The sequence below is a fragment of the Tachysurus fulvidraco genome, chromosome 18 (assembly GCF_022655615.1).
Source record: "Tachysurus fulvidraco isolate hzauxx_2018 chromosome 18, HZAU_PFXX_2.0, whole genome shotgun sequence".
Taxonomy (NCBI): Eukaryota; Metazoa; Chordata; class Actinopteri; order Siluriformes; family Bagridae; genus Tachysurus; species Tachysurus fulvidraco.
Genome location: NC_062535.1, coordinates 6,653,795 through 6,673,320, shown reverse-complemented (window position 1 = coordinate 6,673,320; position 19,526 = coordinate 6,653,795). Strand labels below are relative to the sequence as shown.

The following is a 19,526-nucleotide window of genomic DNA, read 5'->3' as shown; positions in this document are numbered from 1 at the left end:
CGTGGCCCATGGATCCTGCTGATGTAGGTGAGATGTCCTCTAATGACCCAGCAGTAAAATAATAATAATAATAATAATAATAATACATTTTATTTAAAGGCGCCTTTCTAACACTCAAGGTTACCGTACAAAAGAAGAAGAAAAACAACAAAAAATATAGTTATAAAATACTTACAGTGAAATACAAATTTGACCAGCATTACAAATCATGATGTAGAATTAGCTAAACTAAACAGATGAGTTTTAAGCTGAGATTTAAATGATGAAAGAGAATCAATATAACGGAGCTCAGATGGAAGTGAGTTCCAGAGCTGAGGTGCAGAGTAACTGAAAGCTCTGTTCCCCATCGTTACAAGACGGACAGAGGGAACGATGAAATGAGCGGAAGAAGAAGACCTAAGAGTGCGAGTTGGTTTTGGAGTATGAAGAAGATCAAGAAGATATGAAGATGCAAGATTGTGGATAGCTTTAAATGTTAGAAGAAGCATTTTATACTTGATACCAAAATGAATGGGAAGCCAGTGTAGCTGTTCCAGAACAGGTGTAATATAGAGGGAGAACGAGTGATAATACGGGCAGAAGAGTTTTGAACGAGTTGCAGCACATGAAGGGTTTTGTGAGGAAGCCCAATAAGAAGAGAATTACAGTAGTCAAGCCGGGAGGTTACTAGACTGTGAATAAGAGTGGTGGTAGATTGAGTGGTGAGAAAGGAACGAAGCCTATTGATATTTCGAAGGTGAAAGTATGCAGCCCGAGTAACATTATTTACATGTGAGGTAAAAGAAAGGGTACTATCAAAGATGACACCAAGACCCTTAACCTGAGATGAGGGAGCTATGAGAGATTCATCAATGGAAATAAGAAAATTTGAAAATTTGTTAAGCACAGTTTTTGTGCCTATAATGAGAAGTTCTGTTTTATTGCTATTTAGTTTAAGAAAATTTGCTGAAAACCATGATTTTATGTCTATGAGACAATCAGAAAGAGCAGATGGAGGGAGTTTGGAATGTGGTTTTGTAGAAAGGTAGAGCTGGGTGTCATCCGCATAGCAATGAAACTTAACCTGATGTTTATGAAAAATATGTCCAAGGGGTAAAAGGTAAGTAATAAATAACAAAGGGCCAAGAACAGAGCCCTGGGGAACACCAGAGGTAACGGAAACTACAGAAGAGGTGAATGATTTTAGTTGAACAAACTGTGTGCGATCAGAGAGATATGAATGAAACCATTTCAGAGGAATGTTGGTGATACCAATAGTGGAAAGCCTGTCTAAAAGAATATCGTGGGAAATTGTATCAAAAGCTGCACTCAGATCAAGGAGAAGGAGGATGGATAGTAAACCAGAATCAGCTGCTATAAGCAAATCATTTGTGATTTTTAATAGAGCTGTTTCAGTGCTATGAAATGGGCGAAAACCAGATTGGAATTGTTCATATAGATTATTGCCAGACAAGTGGATATGAAGTTGAGCAGCAACAACTTAAAAGGCAGTGTTCTGGTGAATACTGTACAAGTTCAGCAAGAGTATGATTTTTATACTATACTTCTATCACTATTCTTCATGGATGCGATTGAAAAAAGGAAAAGTACGATACTCGATTAGGGAACATTTTACAGCAACCAGTAGCCGCGTAGAGGGAGTTAAAGATGACGCGTTTCTTTTGATTTACAGTTTTTTCTTTTTCATTTAGTTCACTTCTAGAGATGATCTTATCTTGCCATCATTACCTTTCTGTTAACATTACAATAAACCACCTGTATGCAGCTTTAACGCCCTCTCTATTCAGCCTCTTAGCGGCTATACTCGTCGCTGCTACGTAACGTTTCGTTCAACATCTTGGAAAAGTATGATTCTGTCTATTAAGTACAGGGTTGTTTTTCTTTTCCTGCGACACAGCCATCAAAACACAAGCAGATTTTTGTTTAAAGCTCATATTCGTGGCACTGAATTTATTTCTGGGGAAAATACACTGCAACATTTTTACCGTTTCCATTTAAAGATCTTGTTCTTCTGCAGAATCGCAGGAACAGACAGTTTTTAGATTTCCTTACAGAGGACAGATTTGGTAGACTAGTGGTTAAGGTGTTAGAGCACTGACCGGAAGGTTGTGCGTTCGAATCCCAGGTCTACCAGGCTGCCACTGCTGGGCCCCTGAGCAAGGCCCTTAACTCAATTGCTCGGTTGTATAAATTAAATAAAGTCAGTCTGGATAAAGATGTCTGCTAAATGACAGAAATGTAAATGTGTTTAATATCAGTCTGCTGTGTGACTTTGATGTAAAGGACTGAACCACTTACAGCAATAATTAAAGAGTTTATTTGTCAAACGTCGAATTCATTAGACAAGAGCAGTTTCTTTGTTGAAACCAACATCACAAATGTTTTAAAGTTACTCTTCCTCCCACCAGTTCCTTTTAGACTCTACTTTACTGCGTTCCTCCATTTTGTTTTTCAGAGCGATCCGCAGTTCACTCAGTCCGGATCCGTTTTCCGATATGAACGTCGGTTTGGCTGCGACATCGTGTGTGTTCGGGATTTTACGTCTCTGTTTACTCACAAATATTTGGCTTCGTCCTCCCTCTGTGTTCCCTCTGAACCCGCTCACCGGTTTACTGGTTTTCTCTGATCTTTGCACACTGTCTTTACTTCTTTGCTGATGGAAGCCATCGTGTTTTCTCTTGGGCACAAACTCCAGAGCTTTCTCCCAGCTGCCCGTCTCCTTGACCGTCAGCATGATGCGGATCATCTGGTCCAGCGTCAGGTTCTTGGCGCCGATTTCCCAGTGCAGGTATTCGTCCAGAGGCAGGCGTGCCGTGGATAGATTGAGGCGCTTAGCGTTGGCCAGAGAAATGCCGGACTGGATGGATCGGTCCACCATGGCGCCGATGATGTACACCTTGCTGTGGTCGAAGGTGCGGAGCACGTTGGGAGAATCGGCAGTCAGGTAGACGAGGTCCTCCTGTGGAAACATGTCTACGTGTCGCTGGCCGGTAGCGGTGATGAAAAGACGATCCCATGTCTCTTGGCCGTAGCGTTTGAGGAGCTCGTGCTGGTAAGCGCCGTCTGGTTGCAGGTTGCAGAAATGTAAATGGAAGGGGTTTACAGAGCGCCTGTTCCAGCCTTCACTCTCCATTAGCTGGGAGATCGTGTTCTCCATCTCACGCCTCGTCATGTGCTGGCCATAGCTCATGTCATAGACCAACGGCTGGCCAAACTGCATGGCCTGAGCTGCTCTCCAGCCTAAAGCTCTGTCCATAGAACGAGTCCAGAACTGCATCAGATACGTGTTTTTGACTTTGGGTTCTTCACCGTCCTCCTCGCCATCTTCCAGCCTGTCTGTCCGTCCTGCCTCGTCCACGTCCACGTCTGTCAACCTCTCAGCTTTCTTTTTTTCCTTCTTCTCTCTGTTGGCTTTCTTATGACCCTCTTTTATAGCCAGGTACTTGAGGTATTTTCTCTTGGAGGACTTGGTGGCGAGCTCTGCGACCGTCTCCAGTTGTTCATCTGTCATGTTTTCAGGGACCTTTTTTCCAGCTTGTCGCCACATGTCCACCAGTGTGCGGCTCGCCTCCAGCAGAGTTCTGTCTTTTTCTCCTGCTGAGGTTTTTTCTTCTTCTTCTTCTTCTTCTTCTCTGTGTTTGGGTTTCTCATCTTGTGATGCCTGGGATCTCATCACTGATTTCCACACATCCAAGTCAAGCTCAGGTTTATGTTGAGGAGCATCAGATTTCAAGGTCCAGCCTGTACTCAGGGATCTGATTGTGCTGAGAGCTGAACAGGACACTGGAGGGAGAAATCTCCTTAACACAGCCACAGCATAAACCCTGACAAACATCATGGGCTATAATGAGCTAAAGCTGCTTGATTAACCTGTTAAGTCAGTAACACAAATATCAGCACATGCTCTAGTCCTCTATCTCAGGTCACGTGGATTATCGGTGCATTAACGAATTTAGTCCGTAGTGAAACAAAAATACACTTGACATCATTTAATCATTTCCTTGCCACAAATCATAAGACATAAAAGTTAAAAAATGTTTGAGCGGACAAATTAGCCGAGATAAAAATACGTAAAACAAAGACGTTTTTTTTTTTTATATATATTTTATTATTAAAACCATGTTTCTACACGGACGACATTGAACGGTGCTGGTTGGAGGATTTCCGCTTAGTATTGGGCCGTGTTCCAAACACTGCACCGAGGGCTCGTGATCCGTGTAGATATCTATGGTCTCTAAAGTGCAGACTGTGAGGAGGGAAGCAGTGCGTAAGGCGCGATTTGGGACAAGACCGTTGTGCGTCGCCTTCTTCACGATGATTGGCTAGATCTTCAAATTGGATTAGATTATTAGCCAATCAGCGCGCTAGGAGGAAGGCGGTGCGACGAGTAAACGTTCTCGGTTTGATACCGAACCAGTTGTGAAACGATGAGTTTGTTTTTGCCCAAATTATCGTGCAAGAAAGATTTAGATGAAGTCATTAAAACCGTCGCTGAGAAAGTGCTGGTGTTGCGTTTTGGACGAGATGAAGACCCTGTGTGCATGCAGCTGGACGAAATCGTAAGTCGTGTGGTTTATTATTTACTACAGCAGAATTTCCTCCCGGTGTCCCCCAATGTCCCTCCTGTGTCCCTCAATGTGCCGCCCGTGTCCTCCAATGTCCCTCCTGTGGCCCACGTGTCCCCTCCTGTGTGTGGTCCCCCGTATCATTCAGTGTCCCCTCCCCGTGTCCCCCCGTGTCCTCCAATGCCCCCCCGTGTCCTCCAATGCCCCCCCGTGTCCTCCAATGCCCCCCCGTGTCCTCCAATGCCCCCCGTGTCCTCCAATGCCCCCCCGTGTCCTCCAATGCCCCCCGTGTCCTCCAATGTCCCCCCTGTGCAAATTATATTGTCCTTATTTTTCTTTGCAGCTGTCTAAAACCTCCCATAACTTGAGTAATATGACTTCTATTTATCTCGTGGATGTGGACAAAGTGCCAGTTTACACCCGATACTTTGACATAAGTTATATTCCTTCAACTGTCTTCTTCTTCAATGGGCAGCACATGAAGGTGGATTATGGGTGAGTACAAACTCATTAAAGCCACTCAGCAGCAGCTGAAGTAAATAAACAAGTATTAAATCTCTGTAGCACAAACTTCTGGTTTACTGTCCTTAATAAACACTAGACTTTGGAAGATTTCATGACTCAATAATGCAGTTATGAAGCTGTGATATTCAGAAGAAACAGACGATCACTAACCTTTGGGTCTTGCTGCACTATTCCTCAAACTTCAGCTGAGTTTTGTTTTCAGTTACATAAAGCTACATGTCTAGAGTGAAATATAAAGACAAGTGCCAACAACATTTAGGAAAGAATAATCTGAATTATTTGACCATTTCTTTATCAAATCTATTGAATGTATCATTTGTTGGCGTAACAAAGCTCATAAACATTGATAACAAAATTGGGTATTTTTTTCCATTTGAAACACATTTAATGACAGCACAATTTTATTCACCGAAACAAAAAGAAAACAATTTAAAGAGAAATAAAGGGTTAATCTACCAGATTTTACAAAGAAAACATTTTTTCAGATAATTTCAGGATGAGATTGTAGGCGTTTACATTTCGGTTGGTTCCTCCACATAAACATATTATTTGGTCGATGGGAATTGTCCAGCAGCCAGATTATTCCTGGACACTGTTGTGCCTGTGATGGTAACTTTTCATTTATAGCTGGACTTTGGTTACAGCCAGACAACACATCAACCTATATGGTAGATTTATCAGAAGAAAAAAAAAGTACAGAAACAAGAAGAAAAATTGTTCTTATTTGGCTTCTGTACATCATCATAATCCTGTATTTTTCCATCAGATCTCCAGATCATACGAAGTTTGTCGGCTGTTTTAAAACAAAGCAGGACTTCGTCGATCTTGTTGAGGTGATCTATCGTGGTGCCATGAGAGGAAAACTGATCGTGCACAGCCCTATCGATCCACGAAATATTCCTAAATATGATCTGCTCTACCATGGGATTTAGCTGTGAATAATTTCACCACAGATTTAGGGACTGTGTTTCTGAAATATACGTTAAATTACAATGGATATGAATCTTTGTAGTTGTTTCCTATGGAAATGCATTTTAGATTAGTGTTTTTTTTTTTTTAGAGTCATCATTCCTACATTTAGTTGTTTTCAAATGTGTGAATGATACTGTACCCTTTTGCTGTTTGACAAAATGTAAAGAATTAGCATTTGTATACTTAATATAAAATCCAATGAATAGTTTGGATGTTGTACATGAAGTTGTTCAATAAACTAATTTCCACCAAATATTACACACTGCTTTTACTGATTTAATGACGCTTGTCCTATTTAACTTCACATCCTAGATACAAGTATCCACATTCAAGAAATATTATTGTTTCCGTCTGTAGTGCTGCTCAGCTTCCTCGTGCTGAGGCTCTTGCTTCTAGTAACAATGCCGAAGGGTGTCGGTGCGACCGCAGGCCTCATCAGTTTGGTAAAGAATCGAAATATAGATTCCATACACATAGCAGGTGCTGTCTCGTGGCTCTGTGTCCCTGCTGACATCATCCTGCACCCAGCCTTTAGTGAACCCACCGGCCGATTCTTGGGCTTGCTGCTCACCACCCATGTGCTGGAATGTACCTTGATCCATTCGCACCCCGAAGGGCCGAGCGGTTGATGCCACAAGCTGTGTGAAGAATCGACAAAGGCCACATCACACCTCCGCTGTTGGATCTCTTCCAACCGACAGCACAAGAGATGGACAAACGCTAAGCCTCCGTAACCATGTGCCACCACTGCAATTTGCTCTGCAGTGCTGTTTAACAGCAACTGATCCCAAACTTTGAGCACATGTTCCTCTGGGGTCATTGCACCTTCGTTGGGGTTCATCAACAAAACAGCACAGGATTCCCCCAAAGCCCAGCGAATGTATGGGATCTGACTTCCTTGCTCTAGGCCATCATGGGCTACAGCTTTCCAACTCCATACACCACACCTTATAGTGCCTTTATCCTGGATCAGGACCATTAGCATCCCATGATTTTCCAAAGCCCCTGGACTCATGTAGACAAAACCAGGAGCACTGGAGTCAGATTGGCTTCCTTTATCCAGGTACACTTTGATCAGGTTGTACTCATTTTCAAGGATATTGTAAACATGCTGGGAGATGTAGCCACAAAGAGCCGCATGTTCCCTCATCGTTGCTTGGACGTCCTTGAGCTGGAACGAGAACTTGTAGGGATTCAGTGTGTATTTGTGATACAGACGTCCGTCCACGGCGAAGGAATACGGAAACTCTGACTCTGAACTCTTATTTTTTACCTCAGAACACACCGACATCTTTACAACCTGAGGTGTACGTGCACTAAATTGCATACAAAATCACTTTGGGTGTAATATTCTAGCAGGTAACAGATAACAAGTGAGGATAGAGTCAGGTTCCCTCTTTATGTTCTCAAACACACCTGATTCAAATCTTTTGCTAAGTGCTGATATAAATCAGGTGTTTACTCTGGAAAGCACTCCTTTCACCTTAATCTGGAGGTTTAATATCGTTTAATAATGTGTTTAAACTTGTATCGTAAATAAGACTCAAATCCCACAGAAATCCTGCTTATGAATAACATTTGTTTTGATAAAAGGAGGCAAGAAATTCTTGGTTTTTGGTTTTTCTTCGATGTGACTTTCATGCACACAGCATTCAGGCATTCATGTAATTAAGTCACGTCCTGCATCATAAGACAAAGGTTTAATATCTTGTTGAAGATAACAAGTCTGTGTAGTTTTTAGTATGAGCTCAAATGATTTGGGATAATTCTGTGAGAGAGAAAAATCTGTCTATGTAAACGGAACTTTGTTTCCGAAGTCCTGGTTTTCAGCGGACGTATTTCAACGCTTCACCATATGCAGCCGGGGAAAGATGGCCGCGACCTTGTTGAAGGCGTGTTGATGAAATGGAGATGATTTTCTGATGTTATAGTTTAATCCTGTAATATTACAGTCGATCATGTTTGCAGCGTTTAGATGCGTGTTTTCAGGGCTGTCGAGCAGGATGTTAGAAGCTCCAGGTAAATAAACGATTTATAAGCACTTATGCTTTATACGTTTTTTGTTTTTATTTATTTTTTATGAACTCAAACATTGAAGTTTTTAATAAGAGATATATTTTTCTCTCTCTGTATGCTTTCCCACGTCCAGCTATAATGCAGCAGCATCACATTAAAGTGCTTTCTGCTGGGTTGAAGACTTATGATGTTCCTCCAGACTTCACTGGTAATGTTTATGGTCTTATATTAAATCATTAACTACATCATCACTGCACAGGAATCACATCATTTGGCTCTCGTGATGATTATTATCATTCATTATGGTTCAGAAGTGTAACATAAAGACACTAAAAGATCAGCATGTCGTTATTAAAGATGTTTTAAATCACCTTTGATTCCACTTTGTCTTGTACAGATTTGGTTTTACCAGAAAAGCCCAAACTCAAATTCCTCAATAAGGTCCCTAATTTAAAAAAGGCCAAGAAGGAGATGAAGAAGCTGCGTGACATCCAGGGTCCAGCGAATTCTGCTAACACGTTCAGATGGGGACAGTATGGCATTCTGGTCAGATTTATTTTCCCTCTGTAGACTGTCAATATATTCATTGCATGCTTAAAGGTGGGTGCACGATGTTTGAAAGCCAATGTCTGACATTAGAAATCACCAAAACAAACACGCCCCTAAACCATCCGCCTCACACATACATACATAACCCAGGCAACTCTTATGGTGAAACCTGATGGGGCAGCTGAACGAGGGGATATTTGTATTAATAAATGAGCACAATGAGTAATACTATGGTAATACAGATGTGTTTTTGCAGTACTGTGTGTTGTACGGTGAAAGGTTTAGCTCTGTTTCTCGCGGAAGAAGACGTTCAACACCTAGAACCCGAGGCAGAGGTAACGGCAGGTATCTGCCATGTCAATGTTTCAATTGCTAATGTCACATATGCGCACTGAACACTCTCTCTACCGCATATTGACAAGACACGCCCCTTTCTGCTCATTGGCTACACGTTTGTTTTGTTAGTCGGCCCGACTCGGTTTTCTGGAGCATTTTTGAAACATCATGCACCATGCCCTTAATATCTTTCTATATCTATGTTCAGGTGAATGACTCATGTCGATGGATGAAGCTGTGACGCATTTGGGATGGAATTTTTTTTTAAACACATTAAGGATTTCGGTTTATAATATAGTGATTTTTTTTATTAAGGCTGTCCAGCTTGATTAGTATCCATTTTGAGCAAAGCTCTTTAAAGAAACATGGTTTATTTTTAATAAACTGGTGTAACACCGGTGTCGATTGCATCTTTTCATCGTGAGAAACATTTTTGTGTCATGGACAATGGACGCCGTGTTGACAACCAAAGAAATGAAAGAAGTATGAAAGCGATAGTGCTTTACTTTGTCACACATACCTGCTGCTACCTCAGGTGTCAAACTATTGTGTAATAAATGTGACATTATAATAGTTTGACACCTGAGGTATGTGTTAGAACAAAGTAAAGCACAATCGCTTTCATATTTCTTTGGTTTGTCAAAGAAATGGTGCTTTACTATGTTCTCACATATACCTGCTAGTACCTCAGGTGTGAAACTATTGTGAAATGTGTGACACAATAATGTTGTATTACAGGTTGGTGAACTATATTCTGAGCAATCAAACAATGCATAAATCTCTATAATTTCACAATCATGTTCATTCTATAAATATATATAATGTACTATTACTATAAATATATGTAGTGTGTGTATGTGTAATATATATATATACACACACACACACACACTGGTGTGAAAGTGTTGGCCCCTTCCTGATTTTATTTTTTTTTGCACGTTTGTAACACTTCAACGTTTCAGATAATCAAACATTTAAAAATTAGTCACCGATAACACGATTAAACACAACATGCCATTTTTAAATGAAGGTTTTTATTATTAAAATCCAAACCCACATGTTCCTGTGTGAAAAGGTGTCATTTTGTACATTGTCATGCAAATAAATCTGTCCGCAGTATTTCTCTTAAACGTACTGTGTTTTGTAGGCCATGGGTGGAGGCTATCTGCACTGGGGCCATATGGAGATGATGAGGCTGACTATAAATCGGCGTATGGACTCGCGCACTACCTTTGCCCGTTGGCGGGTTAGCGCTCCTTACAAGCCCATTACACGTAAAGGCCTGGGTCAGCGCATGGGAGGAGGCAAAGGTGCTATTGACCACTATGTTACACCGGTAAAGAGCGGTCGGTTGATAGTAGAGGTCGGAGGTCATCTCGAACTCGGGGAAGTGGATTCTGTGCTTAAAGAAGTGGCGAAGAAGCTGCCCTTCCCAGCCAAGGTTTGCATTTATTTTGATCTTTAATCTGTCAGTTTTCTTGTAATGTGTCTTCTGTGCAAAATAAATGACTCTACAGGATGTGTTAAGTATATTGTATGCAGTAAAGTTGGAATGATTGCACTGAAGTGACGCTTGAACTCGGGTTCCGGTCTTTGTGGAGGTTTCCGTGTTGTCTCTTGTATCTCCACTGAGTTTCCTTCCAGACAAAAATGATGGAAAGTTGAATTGGTTTTGGTCTAAATTGCCTCCGTGTGTGAGCGTGAGCGCGTGTGTGTGTGTGTGTGCATGGTGCTTTATGACCGACTGGAATCTCTCACATCTCAGGGTGTGTTTTCTCTCTCTCTCTCTCTCTCTCTCTCTCTCTCTCTCTCTCTCCTGGGATCGGCTTCATCATGTGACTAATTAATGAAGTGAAGAACATCTGAGACATCAAGATAAACGGTCGCTCGCTCATTTTCACTAACTGCTTTATCTTGGTCAGGACTCTATCACAGGAATACTAGGCCTGAATGACCTGCATGAACATGTACAGAAACTCCACACAGAGTCTATATCGTGTTTTCCTAACCTTTGTGATCCTCCTACATGCTTATCGTCACAGTCAGAAACATGATTGCTTGTTTCCAGGTGGAACGTAAAAAAAAAAAAAAGTGACCCATCTACTAGAATTTCCGTAGAAATCCAATCAGACTATGATTTTGAAATTCCTGACGTGTTTAAAGGTTTCAAAGCTCTTGACGTATAAGGTCGTGACTAGCTTATACACAGTGCTCACTTTCATCAGCTGTTGTGTTTTCATCATAGTTTTAAAAAAAATAAACAAAAAATGAGTCGTGTCATTTTGCTGTGTTGTGAACCAATACACTGCTCCATCAATGTTTCATGCCAAAACGCAAGATGCAGTTCCTTTCCAAACCGCGATAAGCACCAAACCTGTTTTTTGCCTAAACACTATATGTCCTCTCGTCCAATCAGAATTCGGTGAGCCCTCGACGCAATCCAACATGGCGGCAGTCTGAGGCGAGAGATGTTTTCTTGTGCGCAGTCTTCAAAATGAGTGTTTTTAACTGTTGTAATGGCTTCCTTTTGAGTTTAACCATTTCTGGTGGGAAAAGTAACTCCATAGTTGAAGTGAGGAGGATTTATTCGAAAAGATTCAATTCCACATGAGAAGATACATCCAACTCCACCTTGTGCATGTAGGTCAAAAAACTGTCTCCCTTCCCACTCCCCTGTCCACATCTTCCTGTCTACCTACACGAAGTGCCAAGGTAGGTGCAACTCTGCCCATTCACCACAGGGGGCGCACAAAACACCATCAGCAAGTGAACATGAACATTGACATAGTAAACATTAAATTTACAATATTAAATACATATTTGACCTTTTGGCTCCTACAACTCTAATAACAACTTTGATGAACCATTTTTTTAAATATTTATTTTTTACTATTTAATTTATTTCCCTGATGTCATATGTTGCATGTTTTCTTGTTGGTTTATGTCTCTTTTTTATAAAAAAAAAAAAAAAAAAACATTTTTAAAATGAAGGATGGATTTATAGCATTTTGGAAAAAAAATAAAAAGAAACTTTGAATTTATATTCAACAAAATTGTTTCATTTAACAATCACTGTTTAACATTTTAACAGGATAAATTGAAAATAAACAAAATGTGTGGGTCTAGGTAAAAAAAAAAAAGGAATTTTCATAAACTATTGAAATGGATTTATGGAAAAGTGCTCCCCATATATACAGTGTGTGTGTGTGTGTGTGTATGTATATATGTATATGTATATATATATATATATAATATATATATATATATAACCTTTTTCACACACAACTTGGATCACAACTGTGGCACTTCCCCATTTTCAGAACAGCTTGCTGTAAGAAATAAAAAAATGTGTTTGAATAAAACGATGATGGTGAAGATCTTAATGAAGAACAAGAAGTTTATGCCTGTATAGCAGTGAGAAAATCCATGAAGTACTTTGGGTTCATCTGAGTCAGTAAGAACACAGGACAAATCCTGCTCGAGCATTTTATACTATTTCCCTTTTTGTAGTTTAAATGAGGTTTCGCTGTGAATGTGTATTGAGTATAAGAACTGCGCATCTCCCAAATGGCTGGGTCACACCTTGTTATTTAGCTGGATGTCTTTAAATGTTAATCACGGTCACGTACACTTTGGCTTGGTATTGTTACAATTATCATCAACCAAATGGTCACTTTAAATATGCGGTCACGTAGACCCTTTGTTATCGCCGATCCTTGATGTCCTGCTGTCGCTCCCATACTAATGAGTGAATAAATTTTATTCATTTAGAGTTCTAAACGTATTACCTCACGTTACGTAAGCCTTTTTAGGAACGAGCGCTTTTCGATGTGTATCTCGGAGTGGAATCTGGGTGCAGTTATGTTATTTCTTTATGTGCACATATGAATGAAAATGAAAACTGATCCTAATCTTTTTGTTTTGACATGTTTCTGCATCAGGTTCATCAGGACTAGGAGGAACCATTGATGTGATTGTTTACGGACGAAATGTCTGTAAGATATCGGTCCGAGAATGTTTTTTGTTTAAGGGAACGTTTCGGGGGAATCGTATTTTTGACACATGGCTAAAAAGTGAAAGTACAAATAACCAAAGCAGATTTGTTGCTTTGATACAAACGTGTCATGATCAAAAGTGGACGTCGTTTATATCTATAAGCGTGACCCTGGTTTCCTTAGTGATCCAGCGATCTCTCGAAAGGCTGAAAGTGTCCTGACTAATCAGACAGAATGGGCCGAAGAATAATCTATGTAAAAAAAAAGAAAGGAAAGCATCAGGATGCTTTCGCTGTTTATAGACGTGATCGTGAGGCACACGGAGGTGTTCATGTTCTCCTGTCCATGTCCTGACAGGTCTTTTTATCCAACTCCAACCAGTATTGGTTTAGAATGTTGTTTGAAACATGGTGTCACATTTCCATGCATTGCACGGACTAATAGTGGAAGTTCTACACAAGCACACACAAGTGTGTGAAATGCCTCAGCCGCACATAAGCGGACTCCAGTCGAGTGTGACAGCCGAGAGAGAAACTTTAGCTGTTTCGGAGTAGAAGGATTATATCTTGTATACGGTTACGTTCATGTATATATTTGGACCCGGGCCCAATTATCAAATTTTTGGCTTTGTATTTCATCAGAATAAAATAAAAAGGAAACCATCAGGATTAATTTGAAGCGCAGACTTTCAGCTTCAACTCAGAAGGGGTTGAATTAAAATATCAAGTATCAAAGGAGTGGCTACTCTTAAGCAGTAAAACCAAACCTTTCCTCCAGTTTGCACGTTCAGTTCATATCCATTATATAACTATTGCTTGAATATGTTTTGGTAAATACCTGGAAAAAACAAAAATTGTGTCTTTATTCAAATATATATAATATATATGTGTGTGTGTGTGTGTGTGTGTGTGTGTGTGGATATATATATATATATATATATATATATATATATTTTATTATACAGGGACCGAACTGTAAGGGGTGTGAAATATTGACGACAAATGATGTCTTGATGTTTTCTTGGAATTTTGTTGATCTCGACAATCAGATATTATTTTGCGACATTTAAAAGTAAGTCTAAAAAATGTCTTATCTTGTACTAGCTTCCTTTTTACTTAAAGCCTTTTACCGAAGCTCTGCTATAAGGTGAACTGTGACGTACAAGAAACAAGCAAAAATATGACCTTGTAATAAAAAATTTTCAATCAAACTTCTGTTTAAAAAAACGCACAAGAAAAACTTTGTAAACAAACAAATCACTCCCATTTTAAGTACTGTAAAAGTTTCCATAGTCAAGTGTTAAAAAAATTAAATAATATTAAAACTAGCCTATAGTATTTATTTTAATTCAATGACTTTAATCTGACTTCACGTTATGTCCAATACTGTACAAAAAAATTGTAGAATTTGAAACGGATTTGTCAAAAAATATCGCATGTAAACAAATGATCCTACTGTAAATAGAGTCAAGAATTTAAAGACTAAACGGTAAAATAGTTTATTATATAATTTAGCGATTAAAAAGCCCAGCAGTTCACAGCGTCTGTCTTGAGAGCAGCATGTTGATGTGTTGCAATATTTCCTCCTGTGCTGAAAGAAGAGCTGCTTGAGGCAAAGTCTGTAGAAATGCATTTCTTGTGATTACCGCCAGTCAGGGGGATTTACGTCACTGTAGTGGCTCTGGATCTCCTTTTCAATAGCAATGTGCTGAGACTCGACTCTGATTTCCTGTGGTTTCTGGAAATAATCCTCGTCACCTGCTCCAGGTTCGGCTGTCGTAGCCTGAGCAGAAGCGGTCTGGGGTCGGGGCTGTCGTCCTCTGTAACCATAGCCATGAGTTCTCCTGTCACTGTTCTACCAATAGGTTTGATCCTGTCGTTGTTATTGTAGAGGATTTTGAACCGGGGGTTAAGTGTGGATGACAAACTCAGCAGCTCATCCACACAGTCTTCAGTTACAAATCGCTTACCTGAGAGGACTGAGTGAGATCTTTTTTTTTCTGCAGTTAAAACGTGACAAATGGCCTTTTCTTGCTCAAGAAACCTCTGAATCCTGTGCTGTCTTGAACCCCATCAGTTTCTGTTGAAGCTTCAGCTACTCTTGTGAAGCAGCAAATGTTTTTTTTTTCTCTTTTTCCAGCAGCGTTCGATGCTCGTCTCTGGAAAACATTTAAAATAGACATAAAAATATTGAGTCATTTGAACACTCAAAGTAAGAAAGTATGACATTATATTATTTGTATTACCGTTTTATATCATAATTATTATTCTATTTTAACTTCTAATTTGCTTTATTTATTATATCGCTGTTCTATAACAGCTTTGCTTATTATGGTGTATTTTGGGATTTTTTTTTTCCAAACAAATACCAGATCTATTTTACTTACTTTTTATTTTACAGAAGCACAAGAATTGATAACTTTTGGTCATTTGAAGCACGTGGCCACAAGAAGGAAGCCGCTGGCAGTTATCTTCAGACCGTCTTCTTTTAGACCTTGAGCAATGATGTCACCTGTGTGCTCATGCGAAATTAAAATTCTGCAGACTGTAGCGTCGGAGTTGCCAGGTTTCATCACGGAAATATGTTGTCAGGATGTATTTGGTTCAGAGGTTCAGCCTGACCACAAATTGGTGGTTGTGGCACAATGTATAACTTTCTGCAGTTCATGTGCAAGAATTTATCGACGTCACTCGTGTTATTTAGATAGCGCTGTTTAACTGAACTGTTTTCACCAAGTCAGTGTGCATCTAGGGTCGGACGTCTTTAAAACTGTCTCACCTGCTCGAACTGGCAGCACGTCTCTGCCAATGTAATTGGTGACTTTATATTTTGTCATCTGACGCTTTTCTGTGTGTTGTACTGCAAAATTGTGAACACTGCATGTACAGATTTGATTGGTTGCTGAAAACGCGTGACGAGTATAATGATTTCACATATCGCTAAAACCACAATTACAATTTTATTGCACACAATATGGCGCATACCTCATATAAGGGTTTGTTTGTTTATTTATTTATTTATTTATGTGTGGTTGTGGGTGCATGCATCTGTTGTAGTTTGTGTGTGTGGGTGCATGCATCTGTTGTAGTTTGTGTGTGTGGGTGCATGCATCTGTTGTAGTTTGTGTGTGTGGGTGCATGCATCTGTTGTAGTTTGTGTGTGTGGGTGCATGCATCTGTTGTAGTTTGTGTGTGTGGGTGCATGCATCTGTTGTAGTTTGTGTGTGTGTGTGCATGCATCTGTTGTAGTTTGTGTGTGTGTGTACATGCATCTGTTGTAGTTTGTGTGTGTGTGTGTACATGCATCTGTTGTAGTTTGTGTGTGTGTGTGTACATGCATCTGTTGTAGTTTGTGTGTGTGTGTGTACATGCATCTGTTGTAGTTTGTGTGTGTGTGTACATGCATCTGTTGTAGTTTGCGTGTGTGTGTGTGTGTGTGTACATGCATCTGTTGTAGTTTGCGTGTGTGTGTACATGCATCTGTTGTAGTTTGTGTGTGTGTGTGTGTGTGTGTGTGTGTGTGTGTACATGCATCTGTTGTAGTTTGTGTGTGTGTGTGTGTACATGCATCTGTTGTAGTTTGTGTGTGTGTGTGTGTGTGTGTGTACATGCATCTGTTGTAGTGTGTGTGTGTACATGCATCTGTTGTAGTGTGTGTGTGTACATGCATCTGTTGTAGTGTGTGTGTGTGTACATGCATCTGTTGTAGTGTGTGTGTGTACATGCATCTGTTGTAGTGTGTGTGTGTACATGCATCTGTTGTAGTGTGTGTGTGTACATGCATCTGTTGTAGTGTGTGTGTGTACATGCATCTGTTGTAGTGTGTGTGTGTACATGCATCTGTTGTAGTTTGTGTGTGTGTGTACATGCATCTGTTGTAGTTTGTGTGTGTGTGTGTACATGCATCTGTTGTAGTTTGTGTGTGTGTGTGTACATGCATCTGTTGTAGTTTGTGTGTGTGTGTGTGTACATGCATCTGTTGTAGTTTGTGTGTGTGTGTGTGTGTGTGTACATGCATCTGTTGTAGTTTGTGTGTGTGTGTGTGTGTGTGTGTGTGTACATGCATCTGTTGTAGTTTGTGTGTGTGTGTGTGTGTGTGTGTGTGTACATGCATCTGTTGTAGTTTGTGTGTGTGTGTGTGTGTGTGTACATGCATCTGTTGTAGTTTGTGTGTGTGTGTGTGTGTGTGTGTGTGTGTGTACATGCATCTGTTGTAGTTGTGTGTGTGTACATGCATCTGTTGTAGTTTGTGTGTGTGTGTGTGTGTGTGTGTGTGTGTACATGCATCTGTTGTAGTTGTGTGTGTGTACATGCATCTGTTGTAGTTTGTGTGTGTGTGTGTGTGTGTGTGTGTGTACATGCATCTGTTGTAGTTTGTGTGTGTGTGTGTGTGTGTACATGCATCTGTTGTAGTTGTGTGTGTGTACATGCATCTGTTGTAGTGTGTGTGTGTGTGTGTGTGTGTGTGTGCATGCATCTGTTGTAGTTTGTGTGTGTGTGTGTGTGTGTGTGTGTGTGTACATGCATCTGTTGTAGTTGTGTGTGTGTACATGCATCTGTTGTTGTGTGTGTGTGTGTGTGTGTGTGTGTGTGTGTGTACATACATCTGTTGTATTGTGTGTGTGTGTGTGTACATGCATCTGTTGTAGTTGTGTGTGTGTACATGCATCTGTTGTAGTGTGTGTGTACATACATCTGTTGTAGTTTGTGTGTGTGTGTGTGTGTGTGTACATGCATCTGTTGTAGTGTGTGTGTGTGTACATACATCTGTTGTATTGTGTGTGTGTACATACATCTGTTGTAGCTTGTGTGTGTGTGTACATGCATCTGTTGTATTTTGTGTGTGTGTGTACATGCATGTGTCTGTTTCACTTTATTAAGCACACAATTATTTTTTACCTAAGCGCGCTCTCATATGGTAACAGTGTAATCTCTGATGATCTATCTTGGTGTGTTTGTTGGTAACAGATTATATTATTATTATTATTATTATTATTATATTATTATTAATTATTTCTCAACTGCTGATCTGGGAATTTCACATACAACACAATTTTACATCGGTGTATTGATGAGGCTTCCGTGCAATTAATGTTTGATATTTACCTTTTTTTGGTGGAATACTTTTTTGTCGAGTTTCTCAACATGGTGCCATGCTGTAATGTTGTAACACTTGATCTGAATTATTTCTCAACTGCTGATCTGTGTATTTCTTCCTGTTTTTTTTGTATCTTCCGACTATTTCAGCAAATGTTTTTTTTTCCCATACAGGTGGTGAGCAGAGAGAGTCTATCTGCCATGCAGAAAGAACAAGCTGAGAGAGAGGCTAATAACCAGAACCCGTGGACCTTCGAGAGAGTAGTGAGGTCTAACATGCTCGGCATCCGCAGAGTCATCAGCCCGTTTGACCTTCACAATCATGGCCGCTACACCGGAAAGTTCTTCAATCCGGAAAGAGTCTGAGCTGAAAATAAGCGTGTTGGTCTGAAAAACAACAGCTGAACTAAAAAATGTGTGAAAAACATTGTGTGAGATTTATCTGCCTACTGCTTCCTGTGTTAGATTAATATCACACGTGGGTGAAAAAGTCTCGTATCAACAGTGCGGTTACTGAAGGATCGGAAGAATGAGAGTTGTAGGCCAACCATTGTGGCACGAAGTGTTTCAGAATGTTTTATATATTAAAGCATACTTCCACCGAGCCTCGGTTATGAATCTTTTAGTAAGGTTTGTGTACATATTTGTTTAAACCAACCTGAAACCAACGTGAAGGATGAAGCAGAAAGTCAGACCAAAAGTCATTTCCACTCACTTTTATGGCAATAAAATATTGAGCAGTGTCACAGCACCTGAATAGGTTAAAATCTACAGGACAGACAAATTACAGACAATAATCATAGAGCTGGAGCTTTTTGAACCGGACCGGGTTTAATATGTATACAAGCAAAAGTTTTGTTTGTGGATTTCTTGGAAATATTTGAAAATGTAATAAAACATAAATTTACAGTGAAACTACTGACAGGATAAATATGTGAATTTATCACTTGTTATTCAGACACATCAGATAAATTCCTTTCTTTTATATTTTTATATATATATATAAACCTTTCAAGGTGCTCTGCATGACTGTTCACTGCTGTAAATGTAAAAAATAAACTCTTTAAATTTGACAGTATAAATCCATACAGATTTAATCAGGGTTTGTCTTATTTAACATAATAAAAGTAAAAGGAAACCAAAAGGTTTGTTTTTCTGAACCGTTAACCAATTAAACAAAAAGGAAGAGCTGGTGATCTGGTGAGAGATAAAGTCTCTCACTTTTAATCATAACATTGACAGAAAGCTCCATACAATAAGGCGAGGTATGACAGGATGTAGAGCCTTTATTAAAATTTGTATTAAAAAATGTATTTGGATGCCATTTAAATCCTTTGTAGCTGTTCATTTTCACTCATTGTAAAGTTTCAAAGTCACAGAAATTCAAGACCCAATCAGACCCAGTTATTCCACGGGATGATTTTCACATGATTACAAAGAAAAAAACCTACATTAGAAGATCTGTTCTCAAA

At 39.8% G+C, this 19,526-nt stretch overlaps 4 protein-coding genes across 4 annotated transcripts; 2 read left to right on the top strand and 2 right to left on the bottom strand.

The window, feature by feature from the left end:
- Nucleotides 1–2,294: 2,294 nt before the first annotated feature.
- trmt10c (tRNA methyltransferase 10C, mitochondrial RNase P subunit) lies at nt 2,295–3,958 on the bottom strand. Its single transcript, XM_027155962.2, has one exon. The coding sequence runs from the start codon at nt 3,836–3,838 to the stop codon at nt 2,390–2,392; it is 1,449 nt and encodes a 482-aa protein (XP_027011763.2). The 5' UTR covers nt 3,839–3,958; the 3' UTR covers nt 2,295–2,389.
- Nucleotides 3,959–4,320: 362 nt separating this feature from the next.
- On the top strand, nt 4,321–6,320 carry txnl4b (thioredoxin-like 4B). The gene is made up of 3 exons (XM_027156444.2): nt 4,321–4,559; nt 4,909–5,060; nt 5,857–6,320. The coding sequence occupies exons 1-3, from the start codon at nt 4,428–4,430 to the stop codon at nt 6,020–6,022; spliced, it is 450 nt and encodes a 149-aa protein (XP_027012245.1). The 5' UTR covers nt 4,321–4,427; the 3' UTR covers nt 6,023–6,320.
- Nucleotides 6,316–7,550, bottom strand: si:ch73-41e3.7 (uncharacterized protein LOC572312 homolog). Its single transcript, XM_027156442.2, has one exon. It carries the CDS (start codon nt 7,387–7,389, stop codon nt 6,391–6,393), a length of 999 nt encoding a protein of 332 aa, XP_027012243.1. The 5' UTR covers nt 7,390–7,550; the 3' UTR covers nt 6,316–6,390.
- A 23-nt stretch (nt 7,551–7,573) lies between these two features.
- On the top strand, nt 7,574–18,658 carry mrpl16 (mitochondrial ribosomal protein L16). The gene is made up of 5 exons (XM_027156443.2): nt 7,574–8,081; nt 8,212–8,286; nt 8,476–8,624; nt 10,111–10,404; nt 18,229–18,658. Exons 1-5 carry the CDS (start codon nt 8,021–8,023, stop codon nt 18,418–18,420), a joined length of 771 nt encoding a protein of 256 aa, XP_027012244.1. The 5' UTR covers nt 7,574–8,020; the 3' UTR covers nt 18,421–18,658.
- Nucleotides 18,659–19,526: the final 868 nt, after the last annotated feature.